Source organism: Pocillopora verrucosa, chromosome 2 (assembly GCF_036669915.1).
Source record: "Pocillopora verrucosa isolate sample1 chromosome 2, ASM3666991v2, whole genome shotgun sequence".
Lineage (NCBI taxonomy): Eukaryota > Metazoa > Cnidaria > Anthozoa > Scleractinia > Pocilloporidae > Pocillopora > Pocillopora verrucosa.
In genome coordinates, this window is record NC_089313.1 from 14,279,564 (window position 1) to 14,295,738 (window position 16,175).

General features: G+C 34.9%; 3 protein-coding genes across 4 annotated transcripts; all 3 read left to right on the forward strand.

The window, feature by feature from the left end:
* The first annotated feature begins 496 nt into the window (after positions 1 to 496).
* Positions 497 to 3,226, forward strand: LOC136279088 (uncharacterized). The gene is made up of 4 exons (XM_066162511.1): positions 497 to 630; positions 791 to 935; positions 1,881 to 1,987; positions 2,530 to 3,226. The coding sequence occupies exons 1-4, from the start codon at positions 622 to 624 to the stop codon at positions 2,848 to 2,850; spliced, it is 582 nt and encodes a 193-aa protein (XP_066018608.1). The 5' UTR covers positions 497 to 621; the 3' UTR covers positions 2,851 to 3,226.
* A 1,972-nt stretch (positions 3,227 to 5,198) lies between these two features.
* On the forward strand, positions 5,199 to 8,335 carry LOC131791443 (uncharacterized). Of its 2 annotated transcripts, none has more exons than XM_066162510.1 (4): positions 5,199 to 5,260; positions 5,840 to 5,984; positions 6,918 to 7,024; positions 7,579 to 8,335. In XM_066162510.1, exons 2-4 carry the CDS (start codon positions 5,867 to 5,869, stop codon positions 7,897 to 7,899), a joined length of 546 nt encoding a protein of 181 aa, XP_066018607.1. In that variant the 5' UTR covers positions 5,199 to 5,260; positions 5,840 to 5,866; the 3' UTR covers positions 7,900 to 8,335. The 2 variants fall into 2 exon arrangements, with proteins under 2 accessions (XP_066018607.1, XP_058964778.2); XM_059108795.2 differs by lacking the exon at positions 5,199 to 5,260 and adding an exon at positions 5,581 to 5,679.
* Positions 8,336 to 11,927: 3,592 nt separating this feature from the next.
* LOC131789900 (uncharacterized) lies at positions 11,928 to 14,275 on the forward strand. Its single transcript, XM_059107086.2, has 4 exons — positions 11,928 to 12,107; positions 12,274 to 12,424; positions 13,037 to 13,143; positions 13,456 to 14,275. Exons 1-4 carry the CDS (start codon positions 12,012 to 12,014, stop codon positions 13,771 to 13,773), a joined length of 672 nt encoding a protein of 223 aa, XP_058963069.2. The 5' UTR covers positions 11,928 to 12,011; the 3' UTR covers positions 13,774 to 14,275.
* Positions 14,276 to 16,175: the final 1,900 nt, after the last annotated feature.

Consider the following 16,175-nt stretch of genomic DNA (forward strand, 5'->3'; position numbering starts at 1 on the left):
TGGATTGTATTCTTTTTCGTCCTTCGCGTTTGAAAGCGCATATATTTTTCATGTGATATCAGACAATTTTGTCTGATATGGCGGCCCTAACGTCACACAGACAGTTGCGTGACAGTCCCAAAATATACGAATTATCACGCAACAGCGCTTATACTAGTCGATCTCACACATCAGTGGCAAAAAGTTTCAGTCTTTCATTTTCTCAGAGGTATGTCTACTGGCCAACCGAGAATAGCTCTAAAACTCTATTTCAGAAAATTATATTTGCTTTCTTTTCTTGGGTGGCTAGTTGTTTTACAAATTTTTAGTGTAGCGATATTTTGTTCTTTGAGGCAAAATTATGAGTATTTCCCCCTGTATGCTCTATATGCAGTCGTAGAAACCAGTCTTATTTGATAGAAGCTTAGCTTATGGGAAAATCCGTGGAAGTAACTGAGGTATTTGTCGTTTTCATTTTCCAAGTCGACCGCGTGACAGTGGGGAGTCCCCCAGTGTTAATTTGCGCAATAAACTTCCTCAAATTCTCGTATATATATATATCGAATTTCTGACGCGATAAACGGCAAGAGAAGCCAAAGATCGTCAGAGCAAGTTTGGAAAGAAAACCTTTAATTGGCAAATATGGCTCAGGTAGGATAAAATTGTTGTCGAGTTAATCGAACATCTTTCTAACAGTTCTCTTTCAATGAGTGAAGTTTCTTCCCACACTGATTGTGTCCAGTAATAAAGTGTTTTGTTTAGATCCAAAAGCTTAACAAACATTCCTTTTCTTTAATTTTTCTGTGGACAGGTAACTGAGATCCTTTCCTGTAATCGTATGATCAAAAAGGCACACAAACTTGACCACGGAGGAAACCTTATGATGGCAGCTTTGCCTCACGGAGACCTTCAAATCTTAATAACGTTTACTGGAAGCCACAGGAATGAACGAACAGGTAAGGCTCTTTAGAAGCTCTAGTTCATGTACAAAAGCTAATTCGGGGTGTACAGTCATTACAACACTTGTAGATCGAGCGGCGTGTAAAAATGTCAAACATGCACTGACACGGTGTAAAGTACACGTGGAACTTAATACATTTCATATTGGCTCTGAAATCTCATATCATGAGCGTAATCTACGCAAAAACCTACAATGTGAATGTATTATTTATGCATTTTAAACTCATGTGAGAATTAAACGCGAGTTCACCAGTCACTGATACTTGAGGTTCAAATTGAGCATTCAAAAGAGCCATCTTAGCCATGCACTTAACTACAATTGATATTAATAACCATTGCAAAGGTAATAAACGTTTTCCTAACGCAAGCTGAATTACCCATGCATTTTGATTGGTTCTTACTTATGATCTAATGGAGGATAGATGCATAAATGACACATCTCACAAGTGATAATGTTAAGTTTTTTTATCATATAAAACACGTAGCTTCAATGTTGCCGTCGGTCTGTACAGTAATAGATTATAGTGGATGTCAAAATATGCTGAGAACATCACTGACACACTCAGCTACGCTTCATGTTTCATTTTGTTGTTCCTATCACATTTTGATGTCATCTGTGATCTATTACTGACCACACAAAAAGTAACATGGAATTTAATTTTTTAAGGCGATCAATTGATCTGTATAAAGGTTGTGAATATTTCTTTGAATGTTTGTGCTGGATATAATAATACAAAGAAACTCTGTGTACCCTTGTTTGTTATTTTCTAGGCATTACTTTAAAATCTTGCTTAGCATAGAACCCTATCATTCAAACAAAATAACAGTTTTCAGTACAGAAATCTATTTTAAGAAATAACCAAGTTGTAAAGAGCCAATTACTTGCATACAATTTGACTTTCTATGTCTAGTAAATTTATTTTTTGTGTTTCTGTTTCTAGATTTTAAAGTTGACCAATCCCTTCAATATATGGCAAATACCTTTAGTATTGAGTTAGATGGCAACCTCTACTACTTGTGTGCAGAAGGGGACAAGGTGTTTCTACAGGTAAGCTAAGGCATGCTGTACATGTAATTGGTATAGAATAATTGCCAGTGTTATCTCTTTGCTGTAACTAGGTGGTATGAAGTTCACAAGTGGAATGAACTTCCCTATACTCAAAAGAGTGGGATGTTATTATTTAAAACTTTTTCTTTCATTAAAAAAATGGAGAGCTTTAGACCCTTTTGCTTCAAGAAGTGATTAACATGCAACTTCTTTCTATGATAGACATACATTATTTTGCAAACAGGTATTGAGAATTCTCAAACTCATCAGGTGGAGGTTGTTATCATGATCTAACAACAAATTCTTGTAATCAATATACAAGGAAATGTGTAGCAGTCAGAGGAGAGAATTAACAATCAGATCTTGGGAGTGAAAGGGTTAAGGCATTGCTGTTAAGCCTTTTGCATTCACTTATATACTTTCATCCTGACTATATACTAGGTTAAATCTGGAAAATTATTCTTGGCAGATTTGAACCAGTGTTCAGATTAGTTTTTTAAATTTAAATTTAATCTATTCTGTTCTTCTTTTTTTGCTTCTAGAAACTGGTTGCCAAACAACCCAATGACAAAAAATACATGTTTGAAGTTAAATATGTAAATGACAGCAGCAATTATATGTCTATTAAATCAATAAAAACTGGGAGGTACCTTGCTAGTGATGAGGATGGCAAAGCATTTATGGAGGAAGTCAACCCCTCCTCATTGGTTGATGGCCAGCCAACAGACAGACAAACATGGTTTTATCTGCATTGCATGGAAACAGTGAAAAGGGAAAGAGAAAGTACCTTACACAGTTGTTACTGTGATGGTGCAAGTCTTGACTATTCAGTCCTGTATCAAACTCAAGTGGAAGCTTGTTAGGTGTTAATAAGTTGTACTGTTAAAACACATGTACAGAAATAAGTTAGGAGAATTTTAAAATTTTTTCAATCTTGAGACTATTTTGTACTAGGAGTTCAAAGATTTCTCATTTTTTTTTTAAACAGAGTATATTTATTTGTTTTTGGGATTATACTTTTGATAAGCACATAACATTTTGAGATGTAATGAAGAAGAAATAAGCTCAATTGTTTTTTAAAATTTGAACTAATTTTCAGAAAATAATGTTATATTTTATAAAGCTTGATATTTAGAAGGCCTACTGATATTTTAAAGTATTACTTAATTGTTGCCAAAAAAATTGTTGTTCACAGTAACTTCAAGTGGCAAAATACAACTTAAAATGTTCTAAGTAATATAAAATGTACCTGGTATTTACCCAGAATATGTGTTGTACTCCATGAGTATTACTATATTAAAATAAGTTTTGTACATCAAATTGTTTGTTGTGTGCTCATCATTTAAAGGCACTTACAAGTGTATATGTAGTTATTTACAAAGCTTTTCCAGATGAAATAATATTCAAATTGGCTTCTTTGGTTTGTTTAAAGACTTGAATGTATTTCAAACTATCAGTTTCAAACCATTTTAACCACAACTTTACTTTGAACTACAGCATCTATACAAACCCAAGTGGCATAGAATGCAGTCTTGGATGTTGTTTAATAAAAAAAACAAAGGCAATGATCATTAAACAGACAGTGATTCTGAAAAAAGGTAAAAGTGCACAATAAACTTCCTCAAATTCTCTTATATATATATCCAATTTTTGATGCAATTCGCGATAAGCGGCAAGAGAAGCCAAAGATCATCAGAGCACTGCGGCAAGTTTGGAAAAGAAAACTTTTAATAGGCAAATATAGCTCAGGTAGGATAAAATTGTTGTCAAGTTAATCGAACATCTTTATAACAGTTCTCTTTCAATGAGTGAAGTTTCTTCCCATCCTGATTGTGTCCAGTTACAAAGTGTTTTGTTTAAATTCAAAATCTTAACAAATTGAGCTGGATGCAAATCCACAGGTAAATGAATTCATTTAATTTTTGCCAATTAAACTTTTTTGCATTTCGCTAGCATCTGAGATAGCGCAAGTTATAAGTAAGTCGTGACGTTCTCCATTTCAGCTATCTTTAACTGAGCACATTTCCATAACTAATCCATTAAATATCTATATTTCTCCATCGACTTTAGGCTGAAATAATTTCTTTAGGTAAGGGATAAGAAATCTCTTTTTTTTTTAAATTTTACTCACAGAAGCGGGGATTTTACAGACTAAGCATGTTTGTAAACAGGCGAAAGTACGTATTGTATCATTCCCCGAGTGGAGGTGTGGTCTGATTTTTAGTCTGATTTGTCACGCTATGCCTAAACGTGTGGAAAGGATGGATACTTTTCACAACCGGACCTGCTCGGCCATGGTAAAAGTTTTTCTTTTCTCTTTTGTAGAATCCAATCGGTCAGCGTGTGGAAAATATCTCAAAAGCAAGAATTGCTCTGTGATAATAACATTGTTGTTCTATTTATGAATTCCAGTAGAATACAGCAACATAGACATATTAAAAACAGGAATATTGATCAACAAGACGCATCGTTTTCTGAGTTTTTTGGCCTTGTTTTTTCTTCCTATTTAATTTACGTTTCCCTCCACGGTTCACTTTCCACTCTTATTTTTTAATCACAATCAATTGACTGGAACAAGATTCAAAATCTGTTCAGGAACTAAGGATAAGGTACCTGACTTGTGATCGAAGGGCACACAGGCCTTGTCTCCATGCCAGAGTAAGTTATGTTGTTGTTAAACCTGATTGCAATGTAAGAAAACCTTGAAAATTCTCTCTCAAGAAACTTGAAAAAAGTTCGTGTGATATCAATTAAACATCCTTCGCCATCAACATTCTATTAACTCTGCATGACGTATCTTCGAGTGTTTTCAAAAACGCCACTCGATTGAAAATTATCCCGTTGCAATGACTAACAAGGCCACCTGACTGGTTTAGACTAAATTTTGAGATACACTTAGTCTTTATAATAAAAATAGCGAATTTGGTCAACCATGTGACTAAATTCCGTTTATAAAACGATTAATGAAATGTTTTCATTTTATAGACAATTTTCTCTCTTACTTGTAGCGTTTAGACGTTTAAAATTTTTCATACATGAAATGTAAATTTTGCTTCATCTGTTCCTGGATTGTATTCTTTTTCGTCCTTCGCGTTTGAAAGTGCATATATTTTTCATGTGATATCAGACAATTTTGTCTGATATGGCGGCCCTAACGTCACGCAGACAGTTGCGTGACAGTCCCAAAATACACGAATTATCACGCAACAGCGCTTATACTAGTCGATCTCACACATCAGTGGCAAAACGTTTCAGTCTTTCATTTTCTCAGAGGTATGTCTACTGGCCAACCGAGAATAGCTCTGAAATTCTATTTCAGAAAATTATATTTGCTTTCTTTTCTTGGGTGGCTAGTTGTTTTACAAATTTTTAGTGTGGCGATATTTTGTTCTTTGAGGCAAAATTATGAGTATTTCCCCCTGTATGCTCTATATGCAGTCGTAGAAACCAGTCTTATTTGATAGAAGCTTAGCTTATGGGAAAATCCGTGGAAGTAACTGAGGTATTTGACGTTTTCATTTTCTAAGTTGACCGCGTGACTGTGGGGAGTCCCCCAGTGTCAATTTGCATTTTAAACTTCCTCTCGTATATATATCGAATTTCTGATGCGATTCGCTAAAAACGGCAAGAGAAGCCGCAGATCGTCAGAGCAAGTTTGGAAAGAAAACCTTTAATAGGCAAATATGGCTCAGGTAGGATAAAATTGTTGTCAAGTTAATCGAACATCTTTCTAACAGTGGTCTTTCAATGAGTGAAGTTTCTTCCCACGCTGATTGTGTCCAGTGATAAAGTGTTTTGTTTAAATCCAAAAGCTTAACAAATATTCCTTTTCTTTAATTTTTCTCTGGACAGATAACTGAGATCCTTTCCTGTAATCGTATGATCAAAAAGGCACACAAGCTTGACCACGGAGGAAACCTCATGATGGCAGCTCTGCCTCACGGAGACCTTCAAATCTCAATAACGTTTACTGGAAGCCATAGGAATGAACGAACAGGTAAGGCTCTCAAGAAGCTCTAGTTCATGTACAAAAGCTAATTCGGGGTGTGCACTCATTACAACACTTGCAAAAATGTCAAACATGCACTGACACGATGTAAAGTACACGTGGAACTTAATACATTTCATATTGGCTCTGAAATCTAATATCATGAGCGTAATCTACGCAAAAACCTTCAATGTGAATGTATTATTTGTGCATTTTAAACTCATGTGAGAATTAAACGCGAGTTCACCAGTCACTGATACTTGAGGTTCAAATTGAGCATTCAAAAGAGCCATCTTGGCCATGCACTTAACTACAATTGATATTAATAACCATTGCAAAGATAATAAACGTTTTCCTAACACAAGCTGAATTACCCATGCATTTTGATTGGTTCTTACTTATGATCTAATGGAGGATAGATGCATAAATGACATATCTCACAGGTGACAATTTTAAGTTTTTTTTATCATATAAAACAAGTAGCTTCAATGTTGCCGTCGGTCTGTACAGTAATAGATCATAGTGGATGTCAAAATATGCTGAGAACATCACTGACACACTCAGCTACGCTTCATGTTTCATTTTGTTGTTCCTATCACATTTTGATGTCATCTGTGATCTATTACTGACCGCACAAAAAGTAACATGGAATTTATTTTTTAAGGCGATCGATTGACCTAGCTGTATAAAGGTTGTGAATATTTCTTTGAATATTTGTGCTGGATATAATAATACAAAGAAACTCTGTGTACCCTTGTTTGTTATTTTCTAGGCATCACTTTAAAATCTTGCTTAGCATAGAACCCTATCATTCAAACAAAATAACAGTTTTCAGTACAGAAATCTATTTTAAGAAATAACCAAATTGTAATGAGCCGATTACTTGTATACAATTTGACTTTCTATGTCTAGTAAATTTATTTTTTGTATTTCTGTTTCTAGATTTTAAAGTTGACCAATCCCTTCAATATATGGCAAATACCTTTAGTATTGAGTTAGATGGCAACCTCTACTACTTGTGTGCAGAGGGGGACAAGGTGTTTCTACAGGTAAGCTAAGGCATGCTGTACATGTAATTGGTATAGAATAATTGCCAGTGTTATCTATTTGCTGTAACTAGCTGGAATGAAGTTCACAAGTGGAATGAACTTCCCTATACTCAAAAGAGTGGGATGTTATTGTTTAAAACTTTTTCTTTCATTAAAAAAATGGAGAGCTTTAGACCCTTTTGCTTCAAGAAGTGATTAACATGCAACTTCTTTCTATGATAGACATACATTATTTCGCAAACAGGTATTGAGAATTCTCAAACTCATCAGGTGGAGGTTGTTATCATGATCTAACAACAAATTCTTGTAATCAATATACAAGGAAATGTGTAGCAGTCAGAGGGGAGAATTAACAATCAGATCTTGGGAGTGAAAGGGTTAAGGCATTGCTGTTAAGCCTTTTGCATTCACTTATATACTTTGATCCTGACTATATACTAGGTTAAATCTGGAAAATTATTCATGGTAGATTTGAACCAGTGTTTAGATTAGTTTTTTAAATTTAAATTTAAATTTAAATTTAATCTATTCTGTTCTTCATTTTTTGCTTCTAGAAACTGGTTGCCAAACAACCCAATGACAAAAAATACATGTTTGAAGTTAAATATGTAAATGACAGCAGCAGTTATATGTCTATTAAATCAATAAAAACTGGGAAGTACCTTGCTAGTGATGAGGATGGCAAAGCATTTATGGAGGAAGTCAACCCCTCCTCATTGGTTGATGGTCAGCCAATAGACAGACAAACATGGTTTTATCTGCATCGCATGGAAACAGTGAAAAGGGAAAGAGAAAGTACCTTACACAGTTGTTACTGTGATGGTGCAAGTCTTGACTATTCAGTCCTGTATCAAACTCAAGTGGAAGCTTGTTAGGTGTTAATAAATTGCAATTTTAAAATATGTGTAGAGGAATAAGTTAGGAGAATTTTAAAATTTTTTTCAATCTTGGAACTATTTTGCACTAGGAGTTCAAAGATTTATTATTTCTCTTTTTAAACAGAGTATATTTATTTGTTTTTGGCATCATACTTTTGATAAGCATTTAACATTTTGAGATGTAATGAAGAAGAAATAAGCTCAATTGTTTTTTAAAATTTAGACTAATTTTCAGAAAATAATGCAGTATATTTTTTAAAGCTTGATATGTAGAAGGCCTACTAATATTTTAAAGTATTACTTAACTGTTGCTGACAAATTGTTGTTCACAGTAACTTCAAGTGGCAAAAAACAACTTAAAATTTTCTAAGTAATATAAATTGTACCTGGTATTTACCCAGAATATGTGTTGTACTCCATGAGTATTTCTATATTAAAATAAGTTTTATACACCAAATTGTTTGTTGTGTACTGATCATTTAAAGACACTTACAAGTGTATATGTAGTTATTTACAATTTTTTCCAGATGAAATAATTCCAAATTGGTTTTTTTTAATGTATTTCAAACCACCAGTTTCAAACCATTTTAACCAGATTATACTTTGAACTAAGGCATCTATACAAACCTATGTAGCATAGAATTCAATCTTTGATGATCATTAAACAGACAGTGATTCTAAAAAAAAGGTAAAAATTGTAAGCAGTCAATGGGAACTCAAAGTAAAGACATGTCACTGGCTGCAAGTTAGGGAGACTTGGGCAAATTCCCCCCTCCTTGGGCAACCCAGAAGCATTTGATTGTCATCCATGCCTGGGGGGTGAGAAATTTAAACCTTGCCTGGGTGGGTTGGGGCATTTGAGCTTGAAGTGTCATGTGTTTCCAATATAATACACCTGTTTGATGGAGGAGTTAAAAGGTAAAGTGTGTGCTTTTGTAAGTAAATGGTTTAAAAGGACAATTTTTCATGATAGAATGATGCTTGTGAGCAAAAAGCCCAACAGCAGCGCTAAAAAGTAATATGAACCTTGCTAAATTCTATAACAATTTTTGATCAAACAAAGAATTGTTCAATAATGGGTGGGGTATTTGAACAAGCCAATCTTTAAAAGTATAAATGCCAGGGGGTTGCCAAGGGAAGAGGGATGTTGAAGCTTCCAATTGACTGATGCATCTAACCAGATATTCAAAAGAGTAGCCGCAATCATAGCTAGTGATCATGTCAATATTGGTTTTATTTCAATTTGAAGTCTGATTGGTTGAGAGAAGAGGGTTTTCTTGTCATGATCACTGTTCATTGTAAAGCTAAACCAAATGAATACATTACCAAATTAGTTTCAACCCTCAACAGAAAATTCCTTTATGGGGTTAAATCAAGTTTATGCCTTATAACCATGCAAACATCAACCCTTTCACCTCTAAGAGTGATTAGCATCTAGTTTCTCCTTAGAACATCACCACTGAATCAGACATTATATAATGACATGAGAATAAAGGAAATGATAACCAACTAAAGTATCTCTTGATCATTGGTCAAATTCTCCTTGTCAGCACCTCAGTACCTGTACAGAGAACAGTATGGAGAGTATGAGGGCTAAGAATAGAGGCCTCACAGAGGGTGCCAAAAGCTTTCACAAATGGAATCTGTATGAGCAACATTAGTTTCTAATTGATGAATTGCTCAAGATGTTCATGTTAGCTCTTGGTCATATCACATGACATTTTTCAGTGGGGAGAGTTCCAAGGAGACTGTGAACAATCATGTCAGATGGTTTGATTTCATTCTGTGCTGTATGAAATTCATTTTCATTTATTAAAATAATCTAAAAGCTAGAGTGGCTTCATATTAAGGACCATTCATCATTGATATTGGGGGGTGAGCTGGAGTGTAATTCAGCAGTTTCCATTGATTTTGCGAGTGATTGGCATTGTGGGGTTCGTGGGGTTTTCATTTTTCATTTTTTATTTTTTACATAACATGCTAAGGAGTTAAAAAATTCCTTCCTTTTCCTTGGAAGGAGGTCTAAAAAATGTTCGTTTAGCTTTTTGATAGATCTTTCTAGTGCTCAGTCCCCTGCTATAAATAATTAGTTGTTTCCTAGTTACATAGCCGACGTTTCGTGCAGTACAAAAAAAACTGTGTCTCTGGTTAATATTTACCACTGAACACTTGATCATTTCAAAAAGTAAAAAAAAAGTTTTATGAAAACGACGGGAATGACAAGAAATCTCTTGGGCTGTGGTTGTTACACGACTGCACCTCGGAAAAACAACTCTATGACAAAAAAGAGTGAAGAATCAACGATATCAATTTTAAAACAAACCTTGTAATTGAGTATTGTATAAGAACGCCAGCAAACCAAAGTGAGGTACGCCATCAGGTATAAATCCTCCGCGCGATCATAAAAATCAGGCGTCATGTAAGCGTCAAGCGTAAATGAACTGTCTTGCTCATCTCAGAGAGCGATTATGTTGTAGTTGGTCTCTTTTCTGAGTTTAACATTAAATACAAGCATAAAAATTATAAAATAAAATAAGGAAAAAAAGCCGTGCAGTAGCAAAGAACAGGATGGCGAGGTAAGAGGCAGCGTTCTGCGGAAAGCTTATCAGGTGCGGAAGACTGCAAATTCTATTTTTTTTTCTCCGTAGCCCAGGTAAGGAAAACGTAAAGAAAACAGTAAAAGGTGAATGTGTTTTGCTTTTGCATGTCTTGAAGAGCCATAGACCAGGTAAATGATACATAATTGCTTGCTTTATTTATCTTCGGTTTGATTGGTTATGATGGTGTCTTATTTTTCTTCGAAGAACTATAGAATTTCTTTCAAAGTATAAAAAAAACGGATCAACAAACCGCAGTGTTTATTAAGCTAGTAATCTTGTCGTACAGTGATATCCTACTCTCTAACTTTCTTCCTCGGCTCGTCCCAATTACTCATTCTCAGTCATGAACTATTGTTCTAAAAAGACAACTAGAATCATTTAACAGATTTTTTTTTCAATAATTAAGGTAACTGCAATGAACGGATCTCCTTCGTAATTCGGCAATCGAATGGTACAAATGCCATCTTATTGATAGTTCCGTCAATCAGGTCAAGTTTAATTACCGTAAAACTGATACGTGATCACAGTAAATGCAGGTTTTCAAACTTGCAAAATATTGGCTAAACTTGGATTAGACACCCTTCCCTGTCAAAATGCCGAAGTCAAGATTCCATCTGTCCCGTCTAATTATTCTTCGTAACCAAGAACAAGTTTTTAAATTTTTGAAAAACGCGACTTGAAAACATTCCCATCGTAACATTATGCATTACGTGACTGCTTTTACAAACTAGTTATTTAAGAATCTCTTCGTCTTAATCGTAAGAGAGCGAAATTGGAATATCATAAGTGACTAGATTCCGTAAATAGACTAAGTAAAAAGGATTAATGAAATATTTTCATTTTCAAACAGAATTAACATTTGCATCTTTCAGGTGTTTGAAATCTTCCATAGATAGATTTCAATTTTTCTTCTTCTGTGGCTAGATTTACTGCAAAAAGAAAAAACTTATCTCCATTGTTTTATTCAGCGCGTAAAAATCGGAACTGAACATGACCCTTTTGACCTGTAAAACATTCCTCTCTTTGGTGGGACCTGAATGTCATGCAGTCGATTGCGTGACGATCCCAAAATACATCTTCTATTTGAACAAGAATAAATTAGAGTGGCTAATTTCTAACATCACTGTGAAAAAGGAAAGTTCAGTTTTTCAGTTTCTTAAAGAAATATCTTCTAGCTAATGTAGAATAACTTTAAAAGTCTATTTTGGACAAATTTTTTTAGATTCTTAACTTGCGTGACTTGTTTTCTCCTTCTATTTGAAAAACACTCTTCTCCTTCAAACAGAATCGCGAGCATTTCCAACTGTATGCTCAATTGGCAGCCATAGAAACTATTCTTACTCGATAAAAGCTCAGCTTATTTGGAAATCCGTGCGAGTCACTCAAGTATTTGACGCTTTCATTTTCTAAGAACACAGCGTGACTCTGGGGACTTCCTGCTGTCAATTTAACATCTAAATGACTTCCTCAACTTTCTGTATAAATAGATAGTCGATTCTAAAGCTTTCCATGCCATTTGCAACCAGAAAAGATCAATATCAAGAGAAACTAGAGACTACAAATCAAGCTTGGAGAAAAACCCGTCACAAAGCAAATATGGTCGAGGTACGGTAAACTTACTATACATTTAATTTTTCAATCGTGGATTCCAAGCAGTTAAATTTTCAATTAATAAGTTAAGCCCGCGCCATCCATTTCTAGTCGCCTTGTGCTATGTTCAGTTTAGATCCTAAAAGATGTTCCGTTTTTTTTTTTCAACCTTCCCGGACAGTCAATTGAAATCAGCGCGTGCGCTCGAATGGACATCCCCGAGCACAGACTAAGCAGAAGCGGAAACCTCTTTATGGCAGATTTGCCGAAGAGCGAACCTGGTCGTCAAATTCCTGTAGAGTTTACCGGGAGCCATCGGGGCTACAAAACAGGTAAATTTAAGCCTATGGTAGGGTGTGATCCTCACAAAGGCCGTTATCGTGAAGCTTTTCTGTATGTTAAAAGTGCATAGTCTAAAATGATCGCGCATAATGTAACTAACTCAATGCCGATTTAAGTGCAAGTGGACCTTAATGTGTTTACAGATTGACTTTATTGTAAATGTAATCTACATGCAAAGACACCTACCGATTTTTTCTCTCATTTTCAATTTTGACGGCGAGTTAATTGCAAAACTTCTTTAAATGAAGCCCAAATATCTGTGAACATTCACAAGGCCTTGTTAATCTAGTCATACTAGCAACTTTTCTGTTTAAATTATTCCATATAGTAATACAGAACTTTTCTGCTTTTGCAATTCACGACTACGTAAAATTCTATAACTAGTTTTCGTGAAGTGTTTTTGTCAGAGAACAAGAAAAAAACTTTGAGCTTGTAGGTTCCCTGTGTTTTAAACCCAGCTTCAAAACATTATTCAGCATGCCACTAGACTGATCACATGATTAAAATAGTCTTCAGTATGGTTCTGAGGTAAATTAAATATACATTAAAAAGTTCAGTTTACCTCAAACTAAAATTGATTTTTTTTATTTTCATGTTTCTAGTATTTTACATAGAAAAATCTTATAATTATGGGGCACATACTATAAGATATGACTTGGATGGCAGCCATTACTACCTGTGTGTAGAAGGAAACAAGGTGTTTTTACAGGTGAGTTGTGATTTACTGTGGTTAAGAAATTATTATCACTTTCGTCTTTAACTGCAACTTCCCATAAACAAATTACTCACATAACAATTTATCACACAAAGAGTGGGCAAAAGTTAACTATTTGAATCTCTTTCTTGGTGTGCATTCTTAGTTATTTTATGTGGGAAATAATTATTTGTGGAATAACTTTGAATCATTCTGTAGTAATGATTTGCCCCCACCCTGACCGATAATTCAGTCTTGTGTTACTTGCAGTAAAGTTACAACTGTCTAGTTTAGGTTGTTAATTCAGATCTATATTTTTATTTTCAGTTGGGTGCCCATCAGCCTGATGAAATGAAATACATGTTTGAAGTTCAAAATGTCAACAAAGATAGTGATTTCATGTCTATTCAGTCTAAATACACTGGGAGGTACCTTGCCAGTGATAAAGATGGCAACGCATTTATGGAGGAAGTGGAGCCTTCCTTAATGAAAGACGACCAGCCCACTGACAGACAAACATGGTTCCTTCTACACTTTGTGGAAACAGTGAAAAGAGAAAAAGAAAGTAAATTATACGGTTGTAACTTTGAAAGCACAAGTATTGACTATTCTGTCACATGTCAGGCTCAAGTGGAAGCCTGTTAGGTGTAAATATGTTTCATTGTAAAAATACACGTACAGGAATATAGTAGGAGAATTTTAACATGTTTTCTTTTTTTCATCCTGGGACGGTTTGTTCCATGTTTTATTTTATCAAATTTTTTTTTTGTAAAGAGTTTGGATTGATTTCCTGCGCATTGTATATTCACTTCTTTTCAGCTTAATGCGTTTTATTGGTTTGTGATACTTTGAAATGTGGGTGATAGGGGAGCAAGTAATTCATGATTGTTAACTGGTGAAAGAGACTGGAATAGGTTCAACATCTTTTTTTTGCAAAATATAAGATATTTCATGTAGCTTTACATTTTGATAAACTTCCACCATATGTTATCAATGTTATATTCCTTCATATTTGACTTTAATATGTTGTTGTAATAACATGACTTTAAGTAAAGAAATATTACTTATAATGTTCTTGGTAATTTAAGATGTAATTGGTACTGTAACCAGAATATGTGCTTTACTCTATGAGTACCAGTATATTTCTAATAAAAGCATTATTGGTGGAGACTTCAGTTGTTGTTGCTATTTTTTAAGACTATGGTAATGTACCTTTTTTGGAGAGGAAAAAAATTAACTAACTCATTCAAATAAATTCAATCACTCCTCTGTTTACACTACAGCATAAATACAAGCCCAAAAGTGCACGATGTATGTGTGGATATTATAGAACCACAACTGAAGTAATCATCATCCATCTGCAATTTAGAACACAGGCAAATATTGAAAGGACTGAGTTGTTGAAAACTCCAAGTAACCGAATGTAACTAACTGCAAGTGAGGGAAACTCATCTAGTGTCCAAGTGGACTGAATGACCAGCCCTTCAAGGGAGCCATTGAGCAATTACCCAGAAAATCAGTTTTCCACAAAAGAAAAAGCTCCCTCAATTGCGGCCAAGCCACATTTCTCCAACAGAGCATACTGAAAACATCGGTCGCAGCGTCACGCAACATTACGTGATTTTCCAGACGTGACATGCAGTTCCTGCATTGGTTTAAAACTTAGAAACTACATGTCCTGTAGTGATAAAAGAGGGCTTCAGTTGCAAGCGTTGTAGAGTTCAACACAAGAACAACCTAATAAAACGCTCTTTCAGTTTTTATCTCAATGTATAAATTATTCAGCCAAAACAAACAAAAAAAAAATAATGGTATACGCATGAGCTGGAGCAACTCCTGTCAGCGATGAAACAGAGGAATGGCTCCAGTCTCTGGTCGTCCGCCGAATGACTTTTTTATCGCCGGAATATCGCAGAACAGGAAAGACTCGGCCTTCTCTTCGTTATGTAATTAGCCATTTCTTGTTTGCTGAACAGCGCCGACCACAACATCACATCAGATTTATACCTTTACTGGAACAAACTTCCGTCCATTAAAAGTTTTACAAACTTTTGCCTTAAACGTGCTGATGCCTAAATGACTTGCAGATAACTACACGGTTGAGAATATTTTAATTTTAGTTCTGAAATGTACAACGATGTGACAATTTTCAGTTGATTAGATAGAATAGATAGATAGTTTTATTAAAGTTACCCTTGCAGCCCGAGGGCTGAATTACAATAATTTTTACAAATGTAAAACGTAAATAAATCATAACTATAAATCATGTAATGATAAATTAAGGAAGTTAATTCATAAGAATTCTACAATAATAAAGCTTATCATTATGTAAATACTAAATTAATTACGATACAACTAAAATTATTCGAAATCAGATCAGTTAATATATATGAGTTTTACAAGGACGTGCTATCGGCACTGGCTTACAATAAAACTGTCTCTAAAACGATTTGTTTTAAAACGCGGGACTTGGAACTTGCAATTTTTCCGTGTTCGCAACGTGCCAGGGTAAGGTGGCGGAGGTAGTGAATAAAGCTTGTGATTGTTGTTATTACTTCTCTCTTGAAACATTGAGTTACCAATCGCCTCTCTCTTGTCATACAAGGTAGGTATACTAAAACTTCTAAAGCCTGTCTATAAGATAAATCATTAGTGCTAATTATGCGTAGCGTTCGCTTCTAGCGTTCTAACTGATCGGAGAGATGTTGCGGTAGAGCGGTATGAAAGACTGGACATGCATACTCTGCAACTGGGCGTATGCAAGTGGTGTAGAAACATAGAAGGTCATTAGCTGGCACTTTCGCGCGCTTTAATTGCCTAAGAAAGTAGAGACGCGCTGCGACTTTCTTACATATCATTTCTACATTGATGTGACAAATTTCAATGTAACTTTTTAATAACTACAGTTCATCCGCCCACGATAAATCACTCTTTTCATAATTGTCTTAAATCATAATCGTTTACAACCAAATCTGGTTTCTGAAAAAATGGTAAAAGTTGAAAGAAGTCAATGGGAATTCAAAGTAAAGACATATCACTGGCCGCAA